The 23169-nt window shown below is 37.3% G+C and overlaps 1 protein-coding gene across 2 annotated transcripts; it reads right to left on the bottom strand.

The window, feature by feature from the left end:
• Positions 1–7125: 7125 nt before the first annotated feature.
• LOC128858881 (homeobox protein 5) lies at positions 7126–20421 on the bottom strand. 2 transcript variants are annotated; one of them, XM_054095433.1, is made up of 3 exons: positions 20259–20421; positions 8145–8790; positions 7126–7981 (listed from the first exon to the last, which is right to left on the bottom strand). In XM_054095433.1, exons 1-3 carry the CDS (start codon positions 20380–20382, stop codon positions 7597–7599), a joined length of 1155 nt encoding a protein of 384 aa, XP_053951408.1. In that variant the 5' UTR covers positions 20383–20421; the 3' UTR covers positions 7126–7596. The 2 variants fall into 2 exon arrangements, with proteins under 2 accessions (XP_053951408.1, XP_053951410.1); XM_054095435.1 differs by having other exon boundaries at positions 20274–20421.
• Between the last annotated feature and the right edge of the window lie 2748 nt (positions 20422–23169).

Genomic DNA, 23169 nt, shown 5'->3' with positions numbered 1-23169 from the left:
TCCAATGCCTTGCAAATTGCAATCGGCTATTTGTCAATTTGATATCCTACAGAAGCCAAAAACTGTGCAGAGTCAATATACTTAGTGAGAATCCATTGCACACAGCTCTGTTAAGAATTTCGACGCAGCCACATGGGGTGAGGTGAAATGGTGCTCACAGTCATCAACGTAAACGCAGGCCCGTGTCAGCTGATACGATGAAACTAATTAGAGCCCCATGCAAATGAAAAATCACCACCCTTCTGTTCCATAGTACCGTAGATTTAATCATTTGATTTTAGAAATTTTCGTAGAATCGTGTCAACTGATTTTTTCTCTCACCACTCAGTGTTGCCAAACTGTAGATATCGAAACCATTTACAAAATAAACTTAGAAAAATTTAAGTTTTTATTAAAATAACTTAAAAATAATGTTAATTACAGATAAATGAACTATTTGCATTTGCTGTTTTGTGGCTTTGGTTTATTAAACAATGAGAAATTGTAACTGATAACGCGGATGTGCGAAAAAGTGTGTATGCAAAAATATCAATGGCAGCATTGTGTCGGTACAACCAAACACAAGCACACACAAACCGATGTATTGTGTAAATATGTAACTAAAAGAACGGGATGAGTTCTGTTCAATTTTGTGTATTCTACGGGCTGCGACAATGGACTACGATACGTTGGCGAGTGTGAGCACCAAAATAGTCTTTACCGTTCCTCTTAATTTTTAACAATTCACATAATACGTTGTCCGTGAGATCGTGAGAACGTTCTCTGGTGAGACTTCGCTATCCAATTAACTACTCTGTTTTACTTGTGGTAAGGCAGTTCAGTTAAGTTGAATCTTGGTTATGGCTGCACTGTTTTATCAGCACAGAAACTTGTAGTTCGATTATTTAACGCGGCTTAATTTAAGCGCATACTCATGATGCAACATAATTTTACAGGACTATTTTTACGCTTGGTGGAGTACTTGTGTTTGGGTGGAGCATCCGTGTCTTTTTGCGCGTTGTTTATAATTGCCGATAGGGGTTGTTCGACGCATTTTTTTTTGAGATATGCGATAAAATGGGATGGTAAAATGAAATTATGTAAAAAATGCTTCAATATAAATCGGTTTCAGATGGCTTTTGTTTTCTTAAAAACAATTTAATTTTTATTTATTTTTTATTTTTTATTTTTAAAAGCTTACATGGTAATAAAATTATAAGTAAACTTAAGGGGGGGGGGGGGGGGGGGGGGTTTCATGTAAATTTATTTATCCAATTAGTATACTGTAAACTCATATTTCAAAAATATTTACAAAAAGTTTCACAAGAAAATATACAAAATTGCGCCGTTGACAGCAGATCTACGCAGACGTCTCGAAAAAAAGGCAATTTGCCGTGGACAGTTTTTCTCAGCATTGGATCATCTGAAATCAAAAAATCAAAGAGTTTTCATTAGGTAATTAATTGTCCGAGGTAACCCTGTCGAGTTTTTATTAAAAAAAAATTTTTTTTCAATTTTTTTTAACATTTGAAGTAGAAGTTCGATTTTTAGACGATAAATCGCATAATATTGTTTATTGTAAAATAAATAAAAATTGAAAAAACAAAAAAACCTCCCAGGGTTACCTCGGTAATTATGTAGAGAAAGTGCGTACAAAATTTCAGGAAGATCGGCCGAGTAGATTCAGAGAAAAAGTGTCCACCGACTTGAAAAACGTCGTTTTCCAGAAAATCGATTTAAAGTTCGACCATAGCAGGTAGCCGAGTCGGAGCGGCCAACGGTTATAATGCTCTAACTTTGTGATTTTTGCACCGATTGACTTAAAATTTGGACACAACATTCTTGAGATTATGTACATTCATTTTCTCAAATAAACCAAAATCGATTTTTTTTTACCCTAAAAACCCTACCCCCCCCCCTTAAGCAAACGCAGCGCTATCAGCAGAGGCTTTTGGGCTGGCTGGTGATGTGTGTTGGATCAGATACGACGGAGTAGGTCGGTGTCGTTCAGAAATTTGTAAATTTTTTTAATGTTTTCTTCAGTGGCTTCTTTTAAAGGTAAAAGAGGATCTGTGTTGCTGAAGTGGTGATGCCTTTGAGAAGCAAGTTCTGGGTAGGATACCAGTAGATGATGTACACTGACTGTTGCTTGGCAGAAGGGGCAGGTGTTGGATGTATTACCCTGTAATAGGTGTACGCTAGTAATTAATGTGTGTCCAATACGGAGTCGTGTGTATGGGGTAATGTGGTTGGTGGGTACCGATGATGGATAGGCAGGTTTTGATCGTTTGGGCTTAATGTTCGAATAATGGTGTTTATAATACGACCATTCCACGAAGTAACTTAGTTTGCCTCTGTTCATGAATAAGTCGGTATACTATATGTCGCTAGGTAGGATGACTTCTGATGTAACTGTTGGTGTAATGGACATGTCTTTGGCAATTGTATCTGCCAGTGTGTTACCCTGGATGCCGGAGTGCCCAGGTATTCACATAATTTTGATGCTACTCCGATGGGTAATTAGTATGTTTTTAATGCTGACGATGATTTTGCTTGATTTTTTGTGGTTTTTGATGGCTTGGAAGCAGGACAAACTGTCAGAGCAAATTATATGTTTACCCTTACTTTTGGCGCAGTATTGAACGGCTTGTAATATGGCGGTTGCTTCAGCGGTGAAAATAGAGCAGAATGAAAATAGAAGGCCGTACGCGATAACTTCCTGATTTTCCTTTACCACTGCGTAAGAAGTGTGGGATCCTTTTGACCCGTCAGTAAAAACCAATTGCCACCCGTTAAATTTGTAGTCTGCGATAGATTGGGAGAACTTGGCCCTGTAAACGGCGCTTGGAGTATTATCTTTCCGTAAATTAACTAGGTCGTTGATAAAAGATTTTTTGCTAACCGCCCACGGTGGGTGATTAGTGTACCGCAGAGTGTGTAGTTTAGGGCGCAGGTGTGTATTGATGAGGGTATTTTAGGTGTAGATACGCGTGAGGTTGCAGATTGAAAGTCTTTGCCAATAAGAAGGTTGAGGCTTAGGCGGCTCTAGTAGGCTTTGGATAGAGCCTGAATATTTTGTCCTCCATGTTGACGTATGGAGACGGAAGGCCCGATTTGGCAAGCATGGCCTTTATGGGCGATGTCGGAAAGGCGCGTATGGATCTGCGCACTGCGGCATGGTAGGGGGCAGCAAGCACCTTTAGATTTTGTTTGGCGTGTAATCCATAAACAGCTAGACCGTAATTAATGGTTGATAGGATGAGGGCTTTTACCACCTTAATCAGAAGGGTTGAGCTAATAGCGAGCGTTTGCTTGATAAGTATTTAATAATATTTAACTTAACATATAGTTTTTCCCTAACATATTTACAGTGCAGTTGGAAGGAATACTTGGGATCGAATATAACACCAAGAAACTTAAGATTATCTGTATTTACAATATTTACGCCATTTAGGGTAAGGGAAGAAGGAGGACACTCCCGTTTTTTACATACATGAAACATTTTGGTTTTACTAGGATAAATTGATGGGCTTGAGGATAGAGGCCAAGTGGATAAAAGCTGTAGGATTTTGGAAAAGGTTCGCATTACTTCCGCTTGATCCTTGGATTTGGAGAATAGCAGTACAGCGTCTGCGTATATTTGGTGTTGGATTGTTGGAAACTTGCTCAAAATGGTACTATATAATTTCGTTAAAGGCTATAATGAACAAAATGACCGGTAAAGGGGATCCCTGTGGAGTGCCATTATCGAGTGGGAAAATAGGAGAGCGGGTGTTGGATATAAGGACGCGTAATTTTCTGTTCCAGAGAAATGATTTTATGAAATTGTACAATTTGGGACCGACCTTCCATTTGTCGAGTTGTCTGAGTACAACCTGAATTCCAATCCGATCAAATGCTTTTTGAAAGTCGAGTGAAAGCAAGGAGATGTGGTTTTTGCTGGAAAGCGCGTTTGAAATAAAATGGTCAAGCATCTGTTGTGCCTAGTCCCTTTTTGAAAGCGACTTGATTTGGGTGGATGCGTTTGTTTGAGTGGGCATACCAGGTTAATATGGTAGCGATTATCTTTTCCATTAATTTGCCTAGGCAGGGAAGGAGTGAAATTGGGCGATAGCTGTTGACGTCGCAAGGTGATTTTCCGTGTTTTAGGAGAGGAATTACTGCGCTTGTTTTCCATACGTGGGTAGTGACCTGTGGTGAGGATATTGTTGTAATGCTTGATTAAACAGTGAAGGAGGGAAAGAGGGAGATGCTTAATCATGGGAGAGGATATTTTGTCGATGCTGGGAGTCAGGCCTTTTGTTGCGGACAGGACAAGTTTGAGCTCAAGGAGAGATATGTCGGCTTCTAAGAGTCTGGCAGAGTAGGAGAGGTTAGGAGTGGTACTTTTTTGGGGAATTAGCGAGTGTTTAGGTATAATAAATTCGGGAGGCAAAGTGTGGTCTGAAGAGGCATTAGAAAAGTGGCTGGCAAATTCTTGAGCTATAACCCAAGGATATAGAAGATTGCCGTGAGAGGAATTAAGGGAGTTGATTTGGGATTGCAAGGCACACCAGTGAGCTTTTTTATGTCTGCCCATATTCTCTTAGGGTCAGATGACACAGAAATGCTGCTGGTGAACTTTCGAAAACAGTGCAGCTTTGCTTCCTTAATTACACGACGAAATTGTGCGTTCAATTTTCTGTATTGAATGAGATTTGAAGTGGATCGATTGCGTTTAAAATAGTGCCAAGCGTGTTGCTGGGCTTACCTAAGGGAGGCAATTTCTTTGTTCCACCATAATGGGGCTGGTTTTACTGGTTTTGTTGAGGACAGGGGTACGGAGGTGTGGGCCGCACATCGAATCGCTTTAAGGAGGTTAGAGGTTGATGTTGAAAGACAGTGGGAAGGAGTTGGAATAGGACTCGCAACCAAGTTCGAATTTGTTCCAATCCGCTCTATCTGTTTTAAATTTGATTCTAGGGGAAAAAGGAACAGTGGGTCGGGACGTGTGAATTTTGATAAGTATAGGGAAGTGATCGCTGCCGTGAAGGTCATCTATGAGGGACCATGATGAGTTGTTGGAGAAGGAGGGAGATGACAGGGTAAGGTCAATATGGGTAAAGGTTGAGTGAGTTGAGAAGTGGGTGGGAGAGCCGTCATTGAGTACAATACAGTCTGAAGTAATGAAGTAAGGGTTGCGTCTTCTATAGCGCGCCCTCTCTGATTAGAGGAGGTAGAACCCCAGAAGGGGCTCCAAGCATTAAAATCGCCTGTAAGGATAAAGAGTTGAGGAGGGGAGAGAAAAAGGTTGTAAAAATCAGCGGTCGTTACTGATTGACTAGGAGGAGAGCAAGCGCAAGTTATTATATTATGAATCTGGAAGAAGTTTGTAGTTCTATGGATAGTGAGGAAATATTGGATGTGGTGGGAAAGTAGCGGTGGGGTAGGTTACGCTTAACAAGAATAGCGATTCCTTGTTTATTGGTGTTGATGTGGGGAAGGTTATGGAAGTGCCCTACGTAAGTTTTGGGAGTGGGGGCATAGGAATTATGGGCGAGGTGGGTCTCATTCAGAAGTATGACTGAGGGTGTATACGTCTTTATTAGGATTTCAAGTTCTATGTAGCTATTGTTGTACCCGTTTATATTCCACTGTAATAATGTTAACATAGGATATGTAATATGTATGTGTGTGTTAATGTATTATTACTAAGTATTAATGTTGTGACTTATCTAAATAATTGTTGTGCATGAATTAGTTGGTGTTTGTAGACTTACTGGTGTTGTTGTATTGTTAGTCTGCTGGGATTTGGGTATGTTGTTGGATGTTGTTTTCTTGGCTGCGCTGATATTTGCTGTTGCATTTTTGTTTGTATCTTCTTCGTTGGCTTTTTGTGCCGTATTTGTTTGCGAGTTATTTGGTTTGTTTACTGTTGTTGTTTCGACCGCTGTTGTGTTTTTTACAATTTGTGCAAAGGATGGAGACGTTATATTTGTTTAGGAGGGTTGAATTTGGTATGCGTTAGGGTTGCTATTATAAATTTTCCACGCTTCTCTAATAGTGCATCGCCGCTCTATTTTTATCTTATTAACGGACTTGTGTTTCAAAAAAGTGGGACAGCAAGGATCGTTGGACGAATGTGTCTCTGCTTGACAATTCTCACGAAAGAGTCTTGGGCTTGGGTGATGTGGCGGTGGAGTGGCGCACTGGCTACATACCTCAATGTTGCGACATCTGTTTTTTGTGTGCCCTAGCCTTTGGCAGGTTTTGCATCGCATCGGATTAGGGATGTGTTCCAGCACACGGACCCTTTCCCAACCTAATTTAATGAATCCGGGTCTCCGGACAAAATCGAACGTCACAATTGCAGCACCCGTAGAAATTAGTTTGTCCCCATCTTTACGCATGATTTTTTTAACTTCGATCACTTTTTGGTCAATCAATCCTTCAGTGAATTCTTCTTCAGAGAGGTTGATGAGGTTTCTCGAAAAAATTCTGCCTTGCGTTGTGTTTAAACCTTGTGGGATATAATCTTTACAGGTATGATGCCTATGTGGGTTGCTTTAAGGAACTTTTCGGCTGATTTGGTATTTTCGACTTTGAGAAGCAGGTCACCTGATCTTAATTCCGTAACATGGCGTCAAATGTACACTATTGCAATGTGTTGGTTATTTGTGTTTGTGGCTTTGTGGTTATTATCTATTTTTTTTTGTTGTTTTTGTTTGTTTAGTTTTTTTTTGTTTCTTTGTTGTTTTGTTTATTTGTGAGGTGTTTGAACTTTTAACTAACTGCAACTGTGAGGAAAGCGGTAGCTGTAAATAAATAGTCAATCGCAAAAAAAAGCGTGAAACGGGACGTGTTAACCCGGCGGTTGGCCACTATCGATTGAACACTTTAATTATTTTCTGCGCTCGCTTAATTTTTAAGGTACAATTTTTAAACAATTTTCAGAAAATTTAGAAGTCTCGAAAACCTAGGGCTGACAGTTTTTCCTCTTAAAACCTTACCTGCTTGCATATGTGCATATGTACGAGTATATGTTAAAATAAAAAAAAATTATATTTTTTCTGTAAAATTTTTTTATTTAATTTTTGTTTAAATACTTAATTTTTAATACATTTTATACCCAAAATTTTTAATTATATTTTTTTCAATCCATGGCAATCATATTAATGCAAATATACCATATTTCTTTTTTTTGTCAATTTGACCATACATATCTTAAGAAAAAAACTTAAATTATTTTTTGGCAGAATACTGTGCTGTGCTTTCAAAAAGAAAATTGCGCGTGTTGAGTATATTAATTTTTTACATAATTTTTTTTTGTTTGTTTTTGCTTTAAAAGTTATATTTCCTAATCCTTAAAATTTCATCAGTTCAACTACTTTCAGAATCTCACCACCTTTTTCATTTCAGTGCGACTATTATTACACATTCCTACATGTACTGCAGATGTATGTATGTGCATGCTTAACTACTATTTTTGTTTCTTAATTATTAATAATATGTGTATTGAAAATGATTTTAATTAATAAATTCGTTATTTTTTTATAAAACAAATTCACTTCGTATTGTTGCAGACTGCGCCAACAGCTTCATTTGTTACTGATTAGATTGCAGCGTTGCAATTCGTTGCTATAGATCACAAGACATGCGCTCCAATTTCAATTGGTGTTGCTGCTGCTGTTGTTGTTGATGTTGCAGAGCAGTTGCGATGGGCAAACAAAAATTCATATTCGTGTTGTTGTTGTTGCCACTGCTGTTACTATTATTTGCATTACAAATACTGCCAAAATCAATTGGCGAGCATTGCTCATCTAAATCGTCAACTATCTTTATGGTCTCATTGCTATTGTTGTTGCTATTGGAAATGCTGTTATTGGTTCTGAGAGTAGCCGCATTGTTGCTTGCCGCCGCTTGATATCCAGCGAATGAGCGCACCTGTAGAAATAGGCCACTATTGAGTAGACGAGCTTGGTGCTCCTGAGCTTTGGCGCGCAGGCAGGCGATCGAGTTGTTTCTGGAAAGAGAGCGAGATAGAGAAGGTGAGCGGATATTTTTTAAATAAAATGCATCAGAAGCTTCAAAACAAATAAAGAAAATAATACAATTCTAAACTTGTGAAACGTTGTAAGGTTTTGAAAAGCTCCAAAAAAAAAACAATATGCAACAATGAAACTCACCTGAAAGTGTCCGGATCATGCTCGAGCGTCGCATACGGTCCCACAGCACCAGCCACATGCGCATGATGATGCAGTCCGCTCGTATTGCCAACAGCGCTGCTTCCACCACCGCCACCGCCACCAGCACTTCCACTGCCAGTGACAGCACCACTGGCCGCAGCTGCAGCCGCTGCCGCTGCCACTGCCGTATTCATAATCATGTGAAAATCCTTACTTGTAGCCGCACCAGCGCTAGCATTGGCCGCATCCAATAGTGGATGGTACGAGGGTTGAGCAGTTGGTGGTGCTAGTGCCGCAGCCGCTGCTGCTGCTTGCTGATGATACAAATGACGCTGATGTTGTTGTAAAGGTGACAATTGTAGTGCCAGCGCTGCCGTTGTAGCGTGGCTTGTTGGGGGGGAGGGACTACTTAAGTCGATGTGCGGTGACGATGATGAAGCGGTTGTAGCTGTGGGTGTAGTCGCACTGGAGGATGTCTGTTGGCGTTCGTGCGTCGGTCCGGGACTGACAACATTCAATGATTCAGTGGAAGAACTTAAGCGACGCGTATCATCGTTGGACTTCGAGCCGGCCGAGTCTTCGTGATCGCTAACGCCAGAATCATCTTTCAATGCCTGTTGGGCCTCTATTGATTTGCGATGCATGCCTGGTGTTGGGTGGGAAAAGCAAAAAGAAAAATATGTGAATTTGGTGAGAGAAATAGAGCGTTTAGTTGTGATAGTAAATGAAGGGGGATTGCGTTAAGGTATTCATATTTCATCAATTTAAGGGCTCAAGTTGAATTTAAAAGCCGATCCAAATACCAGTTTGGTTTTGTATTAATTTTGATTCTTATACAAAGTTTAGTTTAGTTTTGTATGGCACCACCGTGGTTAGTTTGTTTGTGCGTGAATTACCCTCAGTGAGGGTACCTGGGATATCAAAGAGTGACTTTAAATTCCTGTTATTTTTTTATTTATTTCTCCATTTTTGAAATGATTTGTTTTTACTATTTTTATATATTTACTTTTTTCTTTTTTTAATTTTTTTTTTTAATTTATGTATTTTTTATTTTTATTTTTATCATTTAAAATAATTTGGCAGCATCGACAAACTCTCGAGAGGCTTTCTGCCATGAAAAAGCTACTCATAAAAAACTATCTACCGATGATGACTGACTGCCTGACGAGTCACCGCCTTAAGCAGGGTTTTGCAACCTGCTACAATAACAACAACTACTTAGTGGCTACCATTTTAAATCCATAGCAGAATTTTTTTTTGTTTTTTTATTTTATTTTATAAAGGTTTACATAACAATAAAATTATTATATAAACTGATAGTAGTGCAGCGCTAGCATCGGAGGCTTTCGGTTGGCAGGTTGATTATGGCTCGATTAGATGCGACGAAGTAGATCAGTTTCTTTGTGGTAGTGATATAATGTAGTTATGTTGGCTTCGGGTCGATATTGCGTAAGTGATGATGTTTAGCCGATGTAAGACTAGGGCATTAAGACAGAAGGTGATTTGTACTCAGAGTGGAGTTGCAAGAAGGGCATAGGTTGGGTGGAACGCCTTAAAGTATATGGGAGTGTGTAAGTATTGTGTGGCCTAGCCGAAGGCGTGTGTATGGTGTGACCAACCTGGTTTTACACGCTTAGGATTAACCAAGGAGTAGGGATGGTTATAGTTACTCCACTCGCGTAGAAGATCACTTTGCCTTTGGTGTTTTATGAAACTGTAGATGTCATGTTTAAAGATAATATTGGTTGTAATGGTAGGTGTGAATCTCATTTGTTTTGCAATTTGGTCAGCATGTGTATTATAGAAGAATTTAAACGTAAATCTTTGAGTGAACTGAAGACTGTTTTGGAAATCGAAAGCTGCTACGGGAAATTTGAACGGATCTGAAGTCCTCGAACGGATGACAAGTTTTGCGAGAATAAGTACAGAATGGACACGAAAAATATAGGTCGGGCGAAAATCATTATAACATAAAATTTGTATAAGTTATCAAAACAATTTCTATTTTTTTTGTTTTTTTAAACAAAAACCTTACATCAATCGTAGTCTTTAGTGGAGAATCAAAGAATATACATATGTACATAAATCTCTTCGCTTTCAGATGAGAAAGAGGAATGAGAGAATTTATTAAACAACAAAACGCATTTACATCCAGAGACCGTTAATGTATCATTGTTGTACCATTAACGTTCTCTGGATGTAAATGCGTTTTGTTGTTTAATAAATTCTCTCATTTCTATTTCTCATCTGAAAGCGTTAATGATACATTAACGTTCTCTGTTACATCTGTCTACACATGAGTGTGTAAAACAAATTTTAATAAGCTGATGCAAGGAACACTGCAAGGTAAGCAGTTGTTTGTGTGCCTAACATCAACTCTCTTTGTTGTAAACAAAATGGCGCAATTTTGATTTCACTTCTCTCATTAGGTGATGGACATTAGTTTTTGTTACGGTATCTGCCGCTCTCTGCCGAATCATTTTAAATTCCTGCTCAGTTTTAATGTCTTGTTTTGTGTTTAGCAAAATTGAGAATAATTTTACATTATTGGAAGACACTCGACCGATAAGACCACGTACAGCCCGAAGTGAAGAGAATATTGAGGCTGTAAATGAGAGTTTTGACGAAGACCCAGAAGAATCGATTCGGCGTCGATCTCAACAACTTGGCCTATCTTACGGCACTACTTCAGCGATTTTACGCAAAGATCTTGAATGTGTAAAATACAGCTATAGGCCAAGATTTAAAGCCGCCCGATCTTCCAAAGCGTTATAATTTCAGTCGTTGGGCTCTTGAAAAACTTGCCGCAGATTTGCATTTTGGGTTCCGAATTTTGTTCAGCGATGAGGCTCATTTTTGGCTTAATGGATACACCAATAAGCAAAATTTACGTATTTGGGCTGAAAAGCAACCACAAGCCATTCAAAAACAGCCATTATATCCATTGAAAACAACCGTTTGGTGCGGTCTTTGGGCGGGAGGAAACCTCGGGCTATATTTCTTGAAAGATAGTAACAGTGAATGCCGAACGCTATTGCGTTATGATAAACGACTTTTTGATGCCGGAAATTGAAGCTCGTGCTCTCCACAACTGTTCCGTTTTTTTTCAACAAGACAGGGTGCTACTTGCCATATAGCCCGTGAAACAATGGATTTACTGCATCTTCGTTTCGGTGTGCAATTTATCTCTCGCCTCGGACCAGTGGATTGGCCACAAAAATCGTGTGATATCTCACCTTCGAACTCTTATTTGTGGGGGTATGTAAGGTCTAAATGTGTGTGGAAAAATTAGCTTCGTTTGTGGCATTGAAAGCCAACATTACTAAAGTTATTCACGAGATACGGACCGAAGGGCTTCAGCGAGTCATTCAAAATTAGTTTTTAAATGTGGGCGAATTACGGCGCAGTTCCGACCAACATTTGAAAGAGATTGTCTTTAAAAAATAAATGTCATGAATGGTTTTGCACAAAAATAATAAAGATTACCAAATCAATTTGAAATTTCGTTGTTTTATTTCAATTTAATTTTTAATATTTTTAATTTAATTTCAATCCGATACCTCTAAATTGATCATCCTTTACATATGCAAGAAAATACACAACCATTCAATTGATTCCCCTAATCTACTCCTCCTATACTAAGCTGCTCTAATTCAACAAACTCAACACAGGCAGAGCAACCACATGCGAGTACGCCCACCAGACTAGCCAAGAGTCTTAACTGCATTGTTAATGTCTTTTTATTAATTTATAATTAGAAAGAGAAATGTCAATATAACGTTCCCCTTCAGTGCATTGCCTACCGTTCCCCTCCCCCTCCACCTTCGATTGTCACATGACAACTTGAAAGCAATTTTAATTGAAATTATCAAAGCGATTAAGGACATAAATTAAAGACAGCAGAAAATTAAAAATTGCTAGCAGATTTCAAAAAGAAACGAAAAAGCAATCGGAATGAAGTGAATAGCTTTGAAATACGAATGGGCCCGATATTGTGGGAATGTAGTGAGCGGCGGGTGGCTGGTGGATTGGATGTTTTGACAGCAGTTAATAAATAAAAGGAGACGAATTGAAAATTGCCATTTTAAATCCACGCTAAGCCACTTGAAATTAACAAAAACTCACGCATACTCACTCATACAAACAACGCTTTTATGCGCATGTGTGTGCGTGTGTGTATGTGTTATGAGTGCAAACATTTGAAAATTTATCGGTGGATTATATACATACACATATATATATGCGTGTGTGTATGTCTGTATGTATTTATATGGAATCGCCGACTCACAATCAGTTGTTTGTGAGTGAAGTAGGCTTTCTATTGAAATGTGAGGGGCGTAGTACAAAATATGAGACAGCCATATGCCATGCATTGACGGGCTTAAGCAGGCAAACAGCCTAAGCACGCGGCACTGCAGCATAAACGGGAGTTAGGGGTGTAATTGCAAGTGGCTAGGTCGCGGGAATAGTGAGAACGCAAGCATACCAAATTGCGAGGCGAATAGATAAAAACACAACTAATAGGATCAGCAGGGTATTAACGCGAAAACAATGGGCATTGGCCACAGTATGAATGGGATGTTGCCAGGAAAAAGTTATGAAGTTTTAAACTTTATGAGCCAACTGATTACTGACCAGTCTTTTTTCACACCCCTGAATAAGCCGCAGTGGTCAAGTGGTTTTATATTTATTTATTTATTCGTATAACTGAGCTACGTTGAGATCCTGAGCATAAAAATGCCAGAAGACACATATCTCGTGTGATAGGCGGACGATATAGCGGGACACCGCGGACGCCAGGAGGAAGCTGAATCAAGTCAGTTAAGGACCCAATTTCGGCTTGCGATCCATGGCCTGGAGCTGGCCAAACAAAGGACCGAAGCAGCGAAGATCACAGGAACGTTGAGTAGATTAATGGCGAACACCGATAGACCAACCTAGAGTAAAAGAAGGCTTTATGGCGACCACAAACGCAATACTCCTGCACAGCAGTGAAGTATGGGCGGATGTGTTAAACTGCAAAGCTAAGCGCAAAGCACTGAAGGCTGTACAACGGACAGCGGCACTCAGATTTACTTCAGCTACCGCACAGTTTCAGGCGTAGCAGTTTTTGTGATCAGCGGAGTGATACCCGTCGACCTCATGGGTTCAATGGAACTTCGGGGCAATGGGCTACTTCATGACTCAGTTCTTCTCGGACCACGGATACTCACGGAAATACCTATACCGCATGGGTAAGGTAAGCCGCACGATAACACCGAATACACGTTCTTTAGTTGCGACAGATGACTTGTGGAAAGAGCAATGAGCTCGCCAAGATGCCCGGTTAAAAGATACGCTGAAGGCGTATTACGGAGAAAAAAGACAGACCTCGACGCAGTACAACAAAACGAAGCTTCACAAACAGAGTCATAAGAAGTCGAGTCTATTGCATAATGCTGCTTGTAGGACCCAGACATAGTTGAATAGAATTGGTTCTTATGGATGCCATTCTGGGCCCTCCCGAAGTAATGCTGAAAATAGTTCCGGGAAGGGAGTCTCCCAAGAAAAGGAGGAGGTGTTGTTTTAGTGGCCACACACTCGAAGCAGTAGATGATGGCCGGAGTAAGTGCGAAGGCATTTCGAAACCTACCTCACCCACCAAAAAAAAAATTATTTTATTTAATTTTTATAATTTAACTTAATTACATTTATTTGATATCATTTAATAGAATTTTATTTTATTTTTAGAATTTTAAGTTAATTTATTTTATTTAGTTTGGAATAATTAAATTTTATTTTTACCATTAAATTAAATTTTACTTTTATAAAATAATTTAATTTCTTTTGTTATATTTTTATAATTTAATAAAATTTTATATAAGTAATTTAACTTGGCTTTACTTGTATTTATTTTTACAATTTAGTTTTAATTAACTTATTTTATTTTGTTAATTTGTTTGATGTTACTTAGTTTAATTTAATTTTCTTGTTACAATTTAATTTAATTTTATTTTATTTATATAATTTAATTTTATTTTATTTACATAAAATAATTTAATTTATTTTGTTTTATTTTTATATGTAAATTAAATTTTCTACTTTTATAAAATAATTTAATTTATTTTATTTTATTTTTATAATTTATGTGATATTTTTTAATTAAATTAAATTAAATTTCATTTGTTTTATTTTTATAATTTAATAAATATTTTAATTTTGTTTAACTTGGCTTTACTTATATTTATTTTTACAATTTAATTCAAATTAATTTATTTTATTTTGCTTATTTATTTATATACTTTGTTTGATGTTTCTTAATTTAATTTTGTTTTTATAAATTAATTAATTAATTAATTTTTTTTAAATTAGTTTAATTTATTGTATTTTATTTTTTTTTAACCAAATTAAATTTTATTTTTATAATTTAATTTAATTTAGTTTTTTGATAGTTTATTTTATTTATATCAATTTAATTTATTTCAATTTGCTTATTTATTTTTATAATTTCTTTGATACGAGGGCGGATCAATAAGTCCGTGACTTTTTGTATTTCTGACCTCTTTACTGAAAAAGAAATACTGCTCGTGTCAACAGGCATCTGTCAGTTGACTCCTGTCAAAATTTGAACTTGCTGCGCCAGTTAGTTTGTGTTTTACAGCTACCTTTATCAGAGTACCCAGTAATGAATTTCGTGTGCTTATTAAGCCGATTCACCCTTAGAAACCCACTGTTTCGACTGTTGTTTGGTCTCTGGTGTGTGGTGATGGATCCATGTTTCGTCCACGGTTACAAAACGGCGCAAAAACTCCTCCATATTGCGATTAAACAACGCCAAAACTTCTTGTGAAGTTGTTACACGATTACGTTTGTGGTCGACTGTGAATTACTGGGTAGTCTGATAAAGGTAGCTGTAAAACACAAACTAACTAACGCAGCAAGTTCAAATTTTGACAGGAGTCAACTGACAGATGCCTGTTGACACGAGCAGTATTTCTTTTTCAGTAAAGAGGTCAGAAATACAAAAAGTCTCGGACTTATTGATCCACCCTCGTATTATTTAATTACGTTTAATTCAATTTTGTTTGATTTTTATAATTGAATTTATTTTTATAATTTTATTTAATTTATTTTATTTTATGTTTATATCTCTACTAAACTTTATTTTCATATTTTATTTTAATTTATTTTTCTTTATTTTTATAATTTATGTGGTATTGCATTATTTAATTTAGTTTATTTTATTTGTCTGATGTTATTTAATTTAATTTTTATAATTTAATTTAATTTCCCTTTTTTATAATTTAATTTTATTATATTTTATTTATTTTAAGTTGTCTTTATTTAAGTTTATTTTAGTTTATTAGTTTATTTTAGTTTTATTTAGTTTATTTAATTTAAATTTTTTTTAATAAATTTTATTTTTATAATTCAATAAAACTAACTTTATTTTTATAATTTATGTGGTATTAACGGCGGCCGCCGTAGCCGAATGGGTTGGTGCGTGATTACCATTCGGAATTCACCGAGAGGTCGTTAGTTCGAATCTCGGTGAAGGCAAAATTAATAAAAACATTTTTCTAATAGCGGTCGCCCCTCGGCAGGCAATGGCAAACCTCCGAGTGTATTTCTGCCATGAAAAAGCTCCTCATAAAAATATCTGCCGTTCGGAGTCGGCTTGAAACTGTAGGGCCCTCCATTTGTGGAACAACATCAAGACGCACACCACAAATAGGAGGAGGAGCTCGGCCAAACACCTAACAGAAGTGTACGCGCCAATTATTTATTTTTATTTTATTATGTGGTATTAACTCTTTAAATTTATTTTATATTTTTCTAGTTTAATTTAATTATTGTATTTCATTTTATTTTATCTTATTTTATTTTATTTTATTTGTTTTTTTGAGCTTAATCCATCTTTGCATTTTCCAAGTTCTTGGTGGAGGATCTTTGCTATATTGTTATGTCCCATGATATATTCACGGGGGGCAAGGACGCTGCATCCAACAAATACATGGTCGATTGTTTCGCCATAAATGCCGCACCTTCGGCACCAATCTTCTATTGGCTCGCCATGTAGCGACCTTCGGAAATTCCTTGTTGGGATAACTCGGTCTTGGATAGCGGTTGCGAAACCTTCTGTTTCAGAAAATAGCTTTCCTCTTTTCAACCATAAATTGGATGACTGTGCGTCGATCCATTCCATTTCGAGATCATGCGGATGGGCACCGTGTATTGTTTTTGCCTTCCATGCTGCGATCATTTCTGCTGGGGATTTAACCCCTCAGGAACTGAGAAATCCTGCTCCATCAGACTTAGCGGGGTAAAGCCGTTATCTGCCATAGCTATAGCTTTAAATAGATGAGACTCGCTGCTTAGAAAATATGTACGTAGCTTTAAAGTTTGCGAGAAGTGTAGGCGCGCTATATTAATGATTCCTCTCCCACCAACGTTTCGAGGAAGCGATATTCTTTCCACAGCGCTTTGAGGGAAATGGCTTTGGAACTTTGTAAAAGTGGTGCGTATCAGCGTTTCAATCCGAAGGATGTCTGTCTGAGACCATTTAATTACTCCAAACGAGTATGTCAAGAGAGGTATGGCCCAGGTATTAATTGCTTTGCATTTATTTCCACTGTTCAGACTAGTTTTTAATACGGCTTTCAATCGTGCCTCAAATTTGTTAATGAGGTTTTTCTTTACTAGCGTGTGGTTGATTCCTTTAAGTTGCAGAAATCCTAAATATTTATAAGATTCGCTACTATGCAAGTTGTCTATAATAATATTTTAATTTATTGCGTAGTTTTCTTCGGTTTCATCAAGCTGACCTCTAATTAGATGTATTATTTTGCACTTATCTGTCCCAAATTCCATTCCTACGTCATCACTGAAAGCTTTAGTGACATCTATCAGCTCATGAAGCTTATGCTTTTTGTTTGCGTAAAGTTTCAAGTCATCAACAAATAGAAGATGGTTGAACGTATGCTCTCTTTTTTCTGTTTTAAGTATAAAGCCATTTTGTTTAAGTGTGAGAAGCCTGCTAAGCGGGTTGAGGCCAATGCAGAACCATAGGGGGCTTAAGGCACCCCCTTGGAATATACCACGTTTGATTGAAATCTGTTTTGAAACAGTTCCATTTAGAACCAGTTTTGTATTCCACTTGCTCATTATGCGGCCCAAGAGAGCAACAGTAGCAGCATCGATTTTGTATATTCTTAATATTTCTAATAGGTAATCATGCGGCATTGAATCAAAAGCTTTTTTGTAGTCAATAAACGCGACGCTTAAATTCCGCCTTCTTCTCCGAGCTACTCCTGTGATTACAGTGTCTATAATAAGCTGATCTTTACAGCCCATTGTGCGCTTCCTGCAACCTTTCTGTTCTTCACATAAAATGCCGTTAATTTCACAATGTTCATATATTCGGTTAGCGATAATTTTCGTCAAGAGTTTGTATGTCGTGCTCAAGCAAGTAATTGGGCGGTATTTTGCTGGATCAGCAGATGGTGCGTCCTTTGGAAGAAGATAGGTTACTCCGGCAGTGAGAAATTCTGGAATAGCAGCTATATTTTTCAGTACCTCGTTGTAGCACCTTGCGAGTGCTTCGTGCATTACTGAGAGCTTTTTAAGCCAGCTGTTGTGTAGCTGGTCTAGGCCAGGGGATTTCCAGTTAGCTGAAGTACATATATTATTCTTTATTTCTTCCACTGTTATGTGGTAGAAGTGCATTGGTGCTACGTTATCCGCTTTTTCTTTTTCTTTGGCTAACCAATTCGCATCAGTATTGAAGTGTTTTGCTTGTGCCCATATTTTCTCCCAAAACTGTTCTAAATCTTGTTGTTGTGGATATAATGTCTGAGATTCTGCATTGCTGTTTTGTTGCAGATTTCTATAAAAGCTCTTTTGATTTTTGTGGAAAAGCTGGTTTTCCTTCCCTATTGCCGGAGATTACACATCCCGGATAAAATTTTCAAGGGATTGTGCTCTGGTGGAGCGTAGTCCAAGTTCTACACCCATGCGATTACTATTGCTTAAATATTTAAAAATCTACGAACTATTGCACATGTGTCCAGTATGGTCGACTTCTGCATGTCTTCTAAGAGGTGTTGGTAGTCATACTTCTTCAAGTTTTTTATTAAATGCTTAGGTACTAATCCAGTGGACGATATAATTATTGGAATTATATTCACTTCCCTCGCTTTGTACATCTGTTTCAGTTCTATGGCCAAAGCTGCATACTTCGATACTTTGGTGGAGTATGTGCTTTGGATGTTTCCATTAAGGGGCACCGCTATATCGATTATTTCGATCGTTTTATTTGTCTTGTCGAACAAGATGATGTCAGGTTTGTTGGCAGCTGCTGTTTGATCTGTGGATATAAATCTGTCCCAGTACAGTTTAAAATTTGCATTTTCCAATATTGCCTTTGGTTCATATTTAAAATACAAGACTTCTGCTTGTAAGAGACCGTGTTTTATCGCAAGTTGTTTGTGGAGGATCTTTGCTATATTGTTATGTCTCATGACATATTCACGGGGGGCAAGTGCGCTACATCCATTTTATTTTTATTTTATTTTATTTTATGTATATGATATTATTTAATAAATTTTTTTTATTCTTCGAATTTTAAATTAATTTATCTGATTTTATGAAACATTTAATTTAATTTTAATTTCCCTAATTTTATTTTTATTATTTAGTTGATTTTAATTTATTTGATATTATGTAATTCAGTTCAAGTTTTTTTTTAATTATTTAATTTAAATTATTTTATTTTCTAACTTACATTCATTTATACAATTTGATTTAGTTTTATAATTTATGTGATATTACTTAGTTAAATACATTTTTATTTGAATAATTAATTTTATTTTATTTAATACAATTTTATTTTGATTTTATAGCTTAGTTAAATTTTATTGATCTAATTTATTTTATTTTATTTTAATAATTTAATTTAATTTATTTATTTTAAAATAATTTAATTTAATTTCTTATTATTTTACTTATTTTATTTGTATAATATAATTTAATTTAATTATTTTACATGGTTTTCATTTAATTTTTATTATTTCTTATATTTTTCTAACGTAATTTAGTTTATTAGTTTTAATTCAATTTCATTTTATTTTCATTATTTTTTTAATTTTGTTTTTATAATTAAATTAAATTAAATTAAATTAAATTTTTTATTACGCTATCCCATACTGTAAGTCTGGCAATGCTACAAAGCCTTCCACTAACCCATAGTAATACATTCAGGATGCACAAGTGTTGTTGTTGCTGTTTCGTTTATTATCGTTCTTTTGCCTTTATTAAGCGATTATTAACAATAAAAGGATCAAGTTGGCGTATAATGAGTACAATGAGCAGGAATCGCAGAAGCACGTACCTGCCGCCACATACAACGCATAGGACCAGAAAGGGGAAAGGCGAGTGGGAGAAGGGAATCAAACAGATAATAAAGCTCTGCCTAGTTGTGGTGAGCAGTGCATTTTTAGTGAGTGTCGCAGAGTTTTCACCCCTCCATTGCACTGCACTACTACACGCAGCACCTTTCAATAAGCAGCAATCTAATACTCGTACAAACATTCATTGTTCTTGCTTGCTGCTGTTGTTGTTCCTCTTGGGCTTGCTTGTTGCTTTTCACCCTTCATCGCTGCCACAGCCAGTTAGTTGAGACAAACAATTGTCTATTGAATATTTTATGCGACCAAGTGAATATCTGTGGCTAATCCGCAAAGTCATTTTCAGGAAATTCAATAGATACGACAGAGATGTTGTGCAACGCTTAAATTCATAAGTAGGGGGATGGGCCGCTGTTAATATTATGAACATATGACGCAAATCGTCGACGACATGAATTCGTCATGCACTTCAAATATGTTCACAATTTTTGAAAATTGTTGTTGTTTTGAGTATGAGAGGATGGAAATTTTATGATGTGAAACAAAAAAATTGAAAATAATTATAAAATTATTTACTGAGCAATTTGGCTTATCTACGAGTACAAATGCAAAAAAAATAGTATAATAATAAAATAGTTTGACTACTTCTAAATTAGCTACTAAACTCATTAGCTATCAAATATTGTTTGTATATAATAAAAAAGTAAATTTGATAAATTTTTGCATTTACTTTCCGTCTCCATACCTAGTAGCCATGGTGCCACTGAGTCGTTCTCTTTTGCCGATTTTATAATGGTCTCCGGCAGAGGCAACGAATGGCGCACCATCGCTCCATACAATCCGTACTCGGCCATAATTGTGCTGCGTCCCCAGCATTTCTCTGTTTTGCGCCACTTGGCACGACGATTTTGAAACCAAACCTGAAAGTGAAAAAAATGTGAAACAAGTGTTGGAGTTAGTTGCGCTTTTGAAAAGAATAGTTCGAAAATATTTCGTAAAATATTATTCGAGTATAATAATAATTTCGTTAGGTATCGAGTATTTTCTGAAATGTGCATATGCAGGGTGCTTCATACAGAGTTTGGGATGTCATGTAATTTCGTATGAATAATAAACCATTTTTTTTTTATTGGAAAGTTTAAAACTTGCCGTTAAACATAGAAAATAATTTCATGCAAAACATTTTCATGGCTTTTACTTATACTTTAGCGCATTCTCGCGTAGTCTCATCAATGGCAATTCCCATGCCATATATAAATTTTGAATAGTCTATGGATTGTTGATGTAACTTTTACACAAAAAAATAGTCATATAAATGTATAGTCAGATCGCTGCTTCAGCTGATTATTAATTTTTCGAGGTCCCATATTGAGTTTCGGGAACGATTAGCTAAATTTCGGGCCGATTACGAATGTTATTTTAGCTAAAAGTATGAAGAAAAAAGATAGTTCGAATTCCATATGTCCGATGGAGTAGTCCATGGGGTGTAGAAGCAAACTCATTAAAATAACCTTGAAGATCAAGGACTCGTACATATATGGTTGTCAAAAAAGTCTTGCGGTATTTTTATTGAATTTTCAATTGTTCATAAAATTGGTTATAATAATGCGATTTAAGTCAAATATGCGCCGTTTTGTTCGATGACGAGTTCCCAACGAGATGCCAACTTCATAATGCCCCTCTTATAGAAGCTCGCTTCCCTATTGTCAAAAAACTCGGAGTGCCAATTTTCACAGGACTCTCTTGTGGACAACTTCCGACTACCAAGCTCGTTCGCCATGGACAGAAGTAGGTGGTAATCACTTGGTGCGAGATCCGGACTATACGGTGGATGCAAAAGAACCTCCCATCCGAGCTCCCGGAGCTTCTGGCGCGTCACCAAAGATGTGTGTGGCCTGGCGTTGTCCTGATGGAAGACAATTCGGCCTCTGTTGATCAAAGATGGCCTCTTCTGCATGAGTGCTGCATTCAAGCGGTCCAGTTGTTGGCAGTACAGGTCTGAATTGAGCGTTTGGCCATAGGGGAGCAGCTCATAGTGGATGATTCCCTGCCAATCCCACCAAACACACAGAAGAACCTTCCTGGCCGTCAATCCAGGCTTGTCCACCGTCTGGGCAGCTTCACCGCTTTTCGACCACGACCGTTTGCGCTTCACGTTGTCGTAAGTGACCCACTTTTCATCGCCAGTCACCATCCGCTTCAAAAACGGGTCGATTTTGTTGCGATTCAGAAGCGATTCGCATGCATCCATACGGGCAAAAATGTTTTTTTGCGTCAAGTCTTGTGGCACCCATACATCGAACTTCTTTTTGAATCCAAGCTTCTTCAAATGGTTTATAACGGTTTGATGACTCATGCCCAGCTCTTGGCCGATGCTACGGCTGCTACTATGCCGGTCTCTTTCGATCAATTCAGCGATTTTATCGCAATTTTTGACGACAGGCCTTCCGGACCGTGGCGCATCTTCGATCACCTCTGCACCAGAACGAAAACGTTGAAACCATCGTTGTGCGGTGGAAATGGAAACTGTATCGGGTCCATAAACTGCACAAATTTTATTGGCAGCATGAGATGCATTTTTGCCTTTATCGTAGTAGTACTGTAAAATATGCCGTGTTTTCTCTTTATTTTGCTCCATGTTTGCGACGCTATAACTCACGAACGACTAAAAGCAAACAACAATTAATCAAACACGTGTTAGCACGTGAAAAGAGCTTTCCAAAAAGCTCTAGCGTGAACCGATGCGACGAATACAACTAGAACTACGCGCTTGCAAAGACAAGCTTGCGGAATTACCGCAAGACTTTTTTTGACAACCTTATATTAAACAATTTTTCCCTTCTTTTTCTAATTACTTTTGAAAATTTTAGAAATTTTTTCCCTTTTTCCCTACTTGAGAAAATTTAAAAAAAAATTCCAGTCCTAGTTTGCCTTTTTGTAGGAAAAGTGTTTTTTTCGTTTTGTTTTTGTTTTTTGGTGGGCGAGGTAGGACAGCGAACGTCGTCTACTGCGTCGTGTGGTGTGACTACTAAAACAGTCCCTTCTCCTCTTCTGGTGAAACTGCCCTCCCGGGATTATTTCCTGCATCACTTCGGGAGAGCCCAGAGCGACGCCCATGAAATGGACCAGTTCTATTAACACACGTCTGGATCCACCAAGCTTGTAGCCAGCTTCATGCTATATACTCGTCTTCTTATGTCTCTGTCGGTGAGCTTTCACTTTGTTATACTTCGTCGAGACCTATTTTGTTTTCTCCGTTGTGCCAATTTTGTAATCAAACATTATTGTTGCATTCATGTACTGCGTTTCTATTTTCGATGCTTATCAGCTCAGCTAAAGCTCCCTGATCTGCTCTTCGTGTGCGTGTGAGGCTTAGTACTCTAGTAAACGTGAAAAATAATCCGAAGGTGTGTCCAAGATCATACCGTTAATCGGCTCTCAGCGACTTTAAAGAAATTAGTTGATGGGCTCTTCTAGCAGGGGTATTGAATCGGTTTGTTTACGAAAAAACTGAGATTGTGTTGGTGATATATGAAAAAATCAATCCAGTCCAAGGCGAATTTATTACAGGTGACAGCAAACACATATAAGTAAAACCCTACATGTATTTGTTGTTGCGTTTGGTTCAACCATCACGTCAA

This window comes from Anastrepha ludens, chromosome 3, assembly GCF_028408465.1.
Source record: "Anastrepha ludens isolate Willacy chromosome 3, idAnaLude1.1, whole genome shotgun sequence".
Classification (NCBI taxonomy): Eukaryota; Metazoa; Arthropoda; class Insecta; order Diptera; family Tephritidae; genus Anastrepha; species Anastrepha ludens.
Note: the sequence above shows the minus strand (reverse complement) of the source record. Positions and strands in the feature narration are given on the sequence as shown.

Excerpts from the sequence above, each read along its gene's own strand:
- LOC128858881 (XM_054095433.1), bottom strand. The coding sequence starts at position 20,382 with ATGGCCGAGTACGGATTGTATGGAGCGATGGTGCGCCATTCGTTGCCT. Across the intron at positions 8,791-20,258 it reads ACTAGGTATGGAGACGGAAA|GCATGCATCGCAAATCAATA; the intron begins GTAAATGCAAAA and ends ACCCAACACCAG. Across the intron at positions 7,982-8,144 it reads CATGATCCGGACACTTTCAG|AAACAACTCGATCGCCTGCC; the intron begins GTGAGTTTCATT and ends CTCTCTTTCCAG.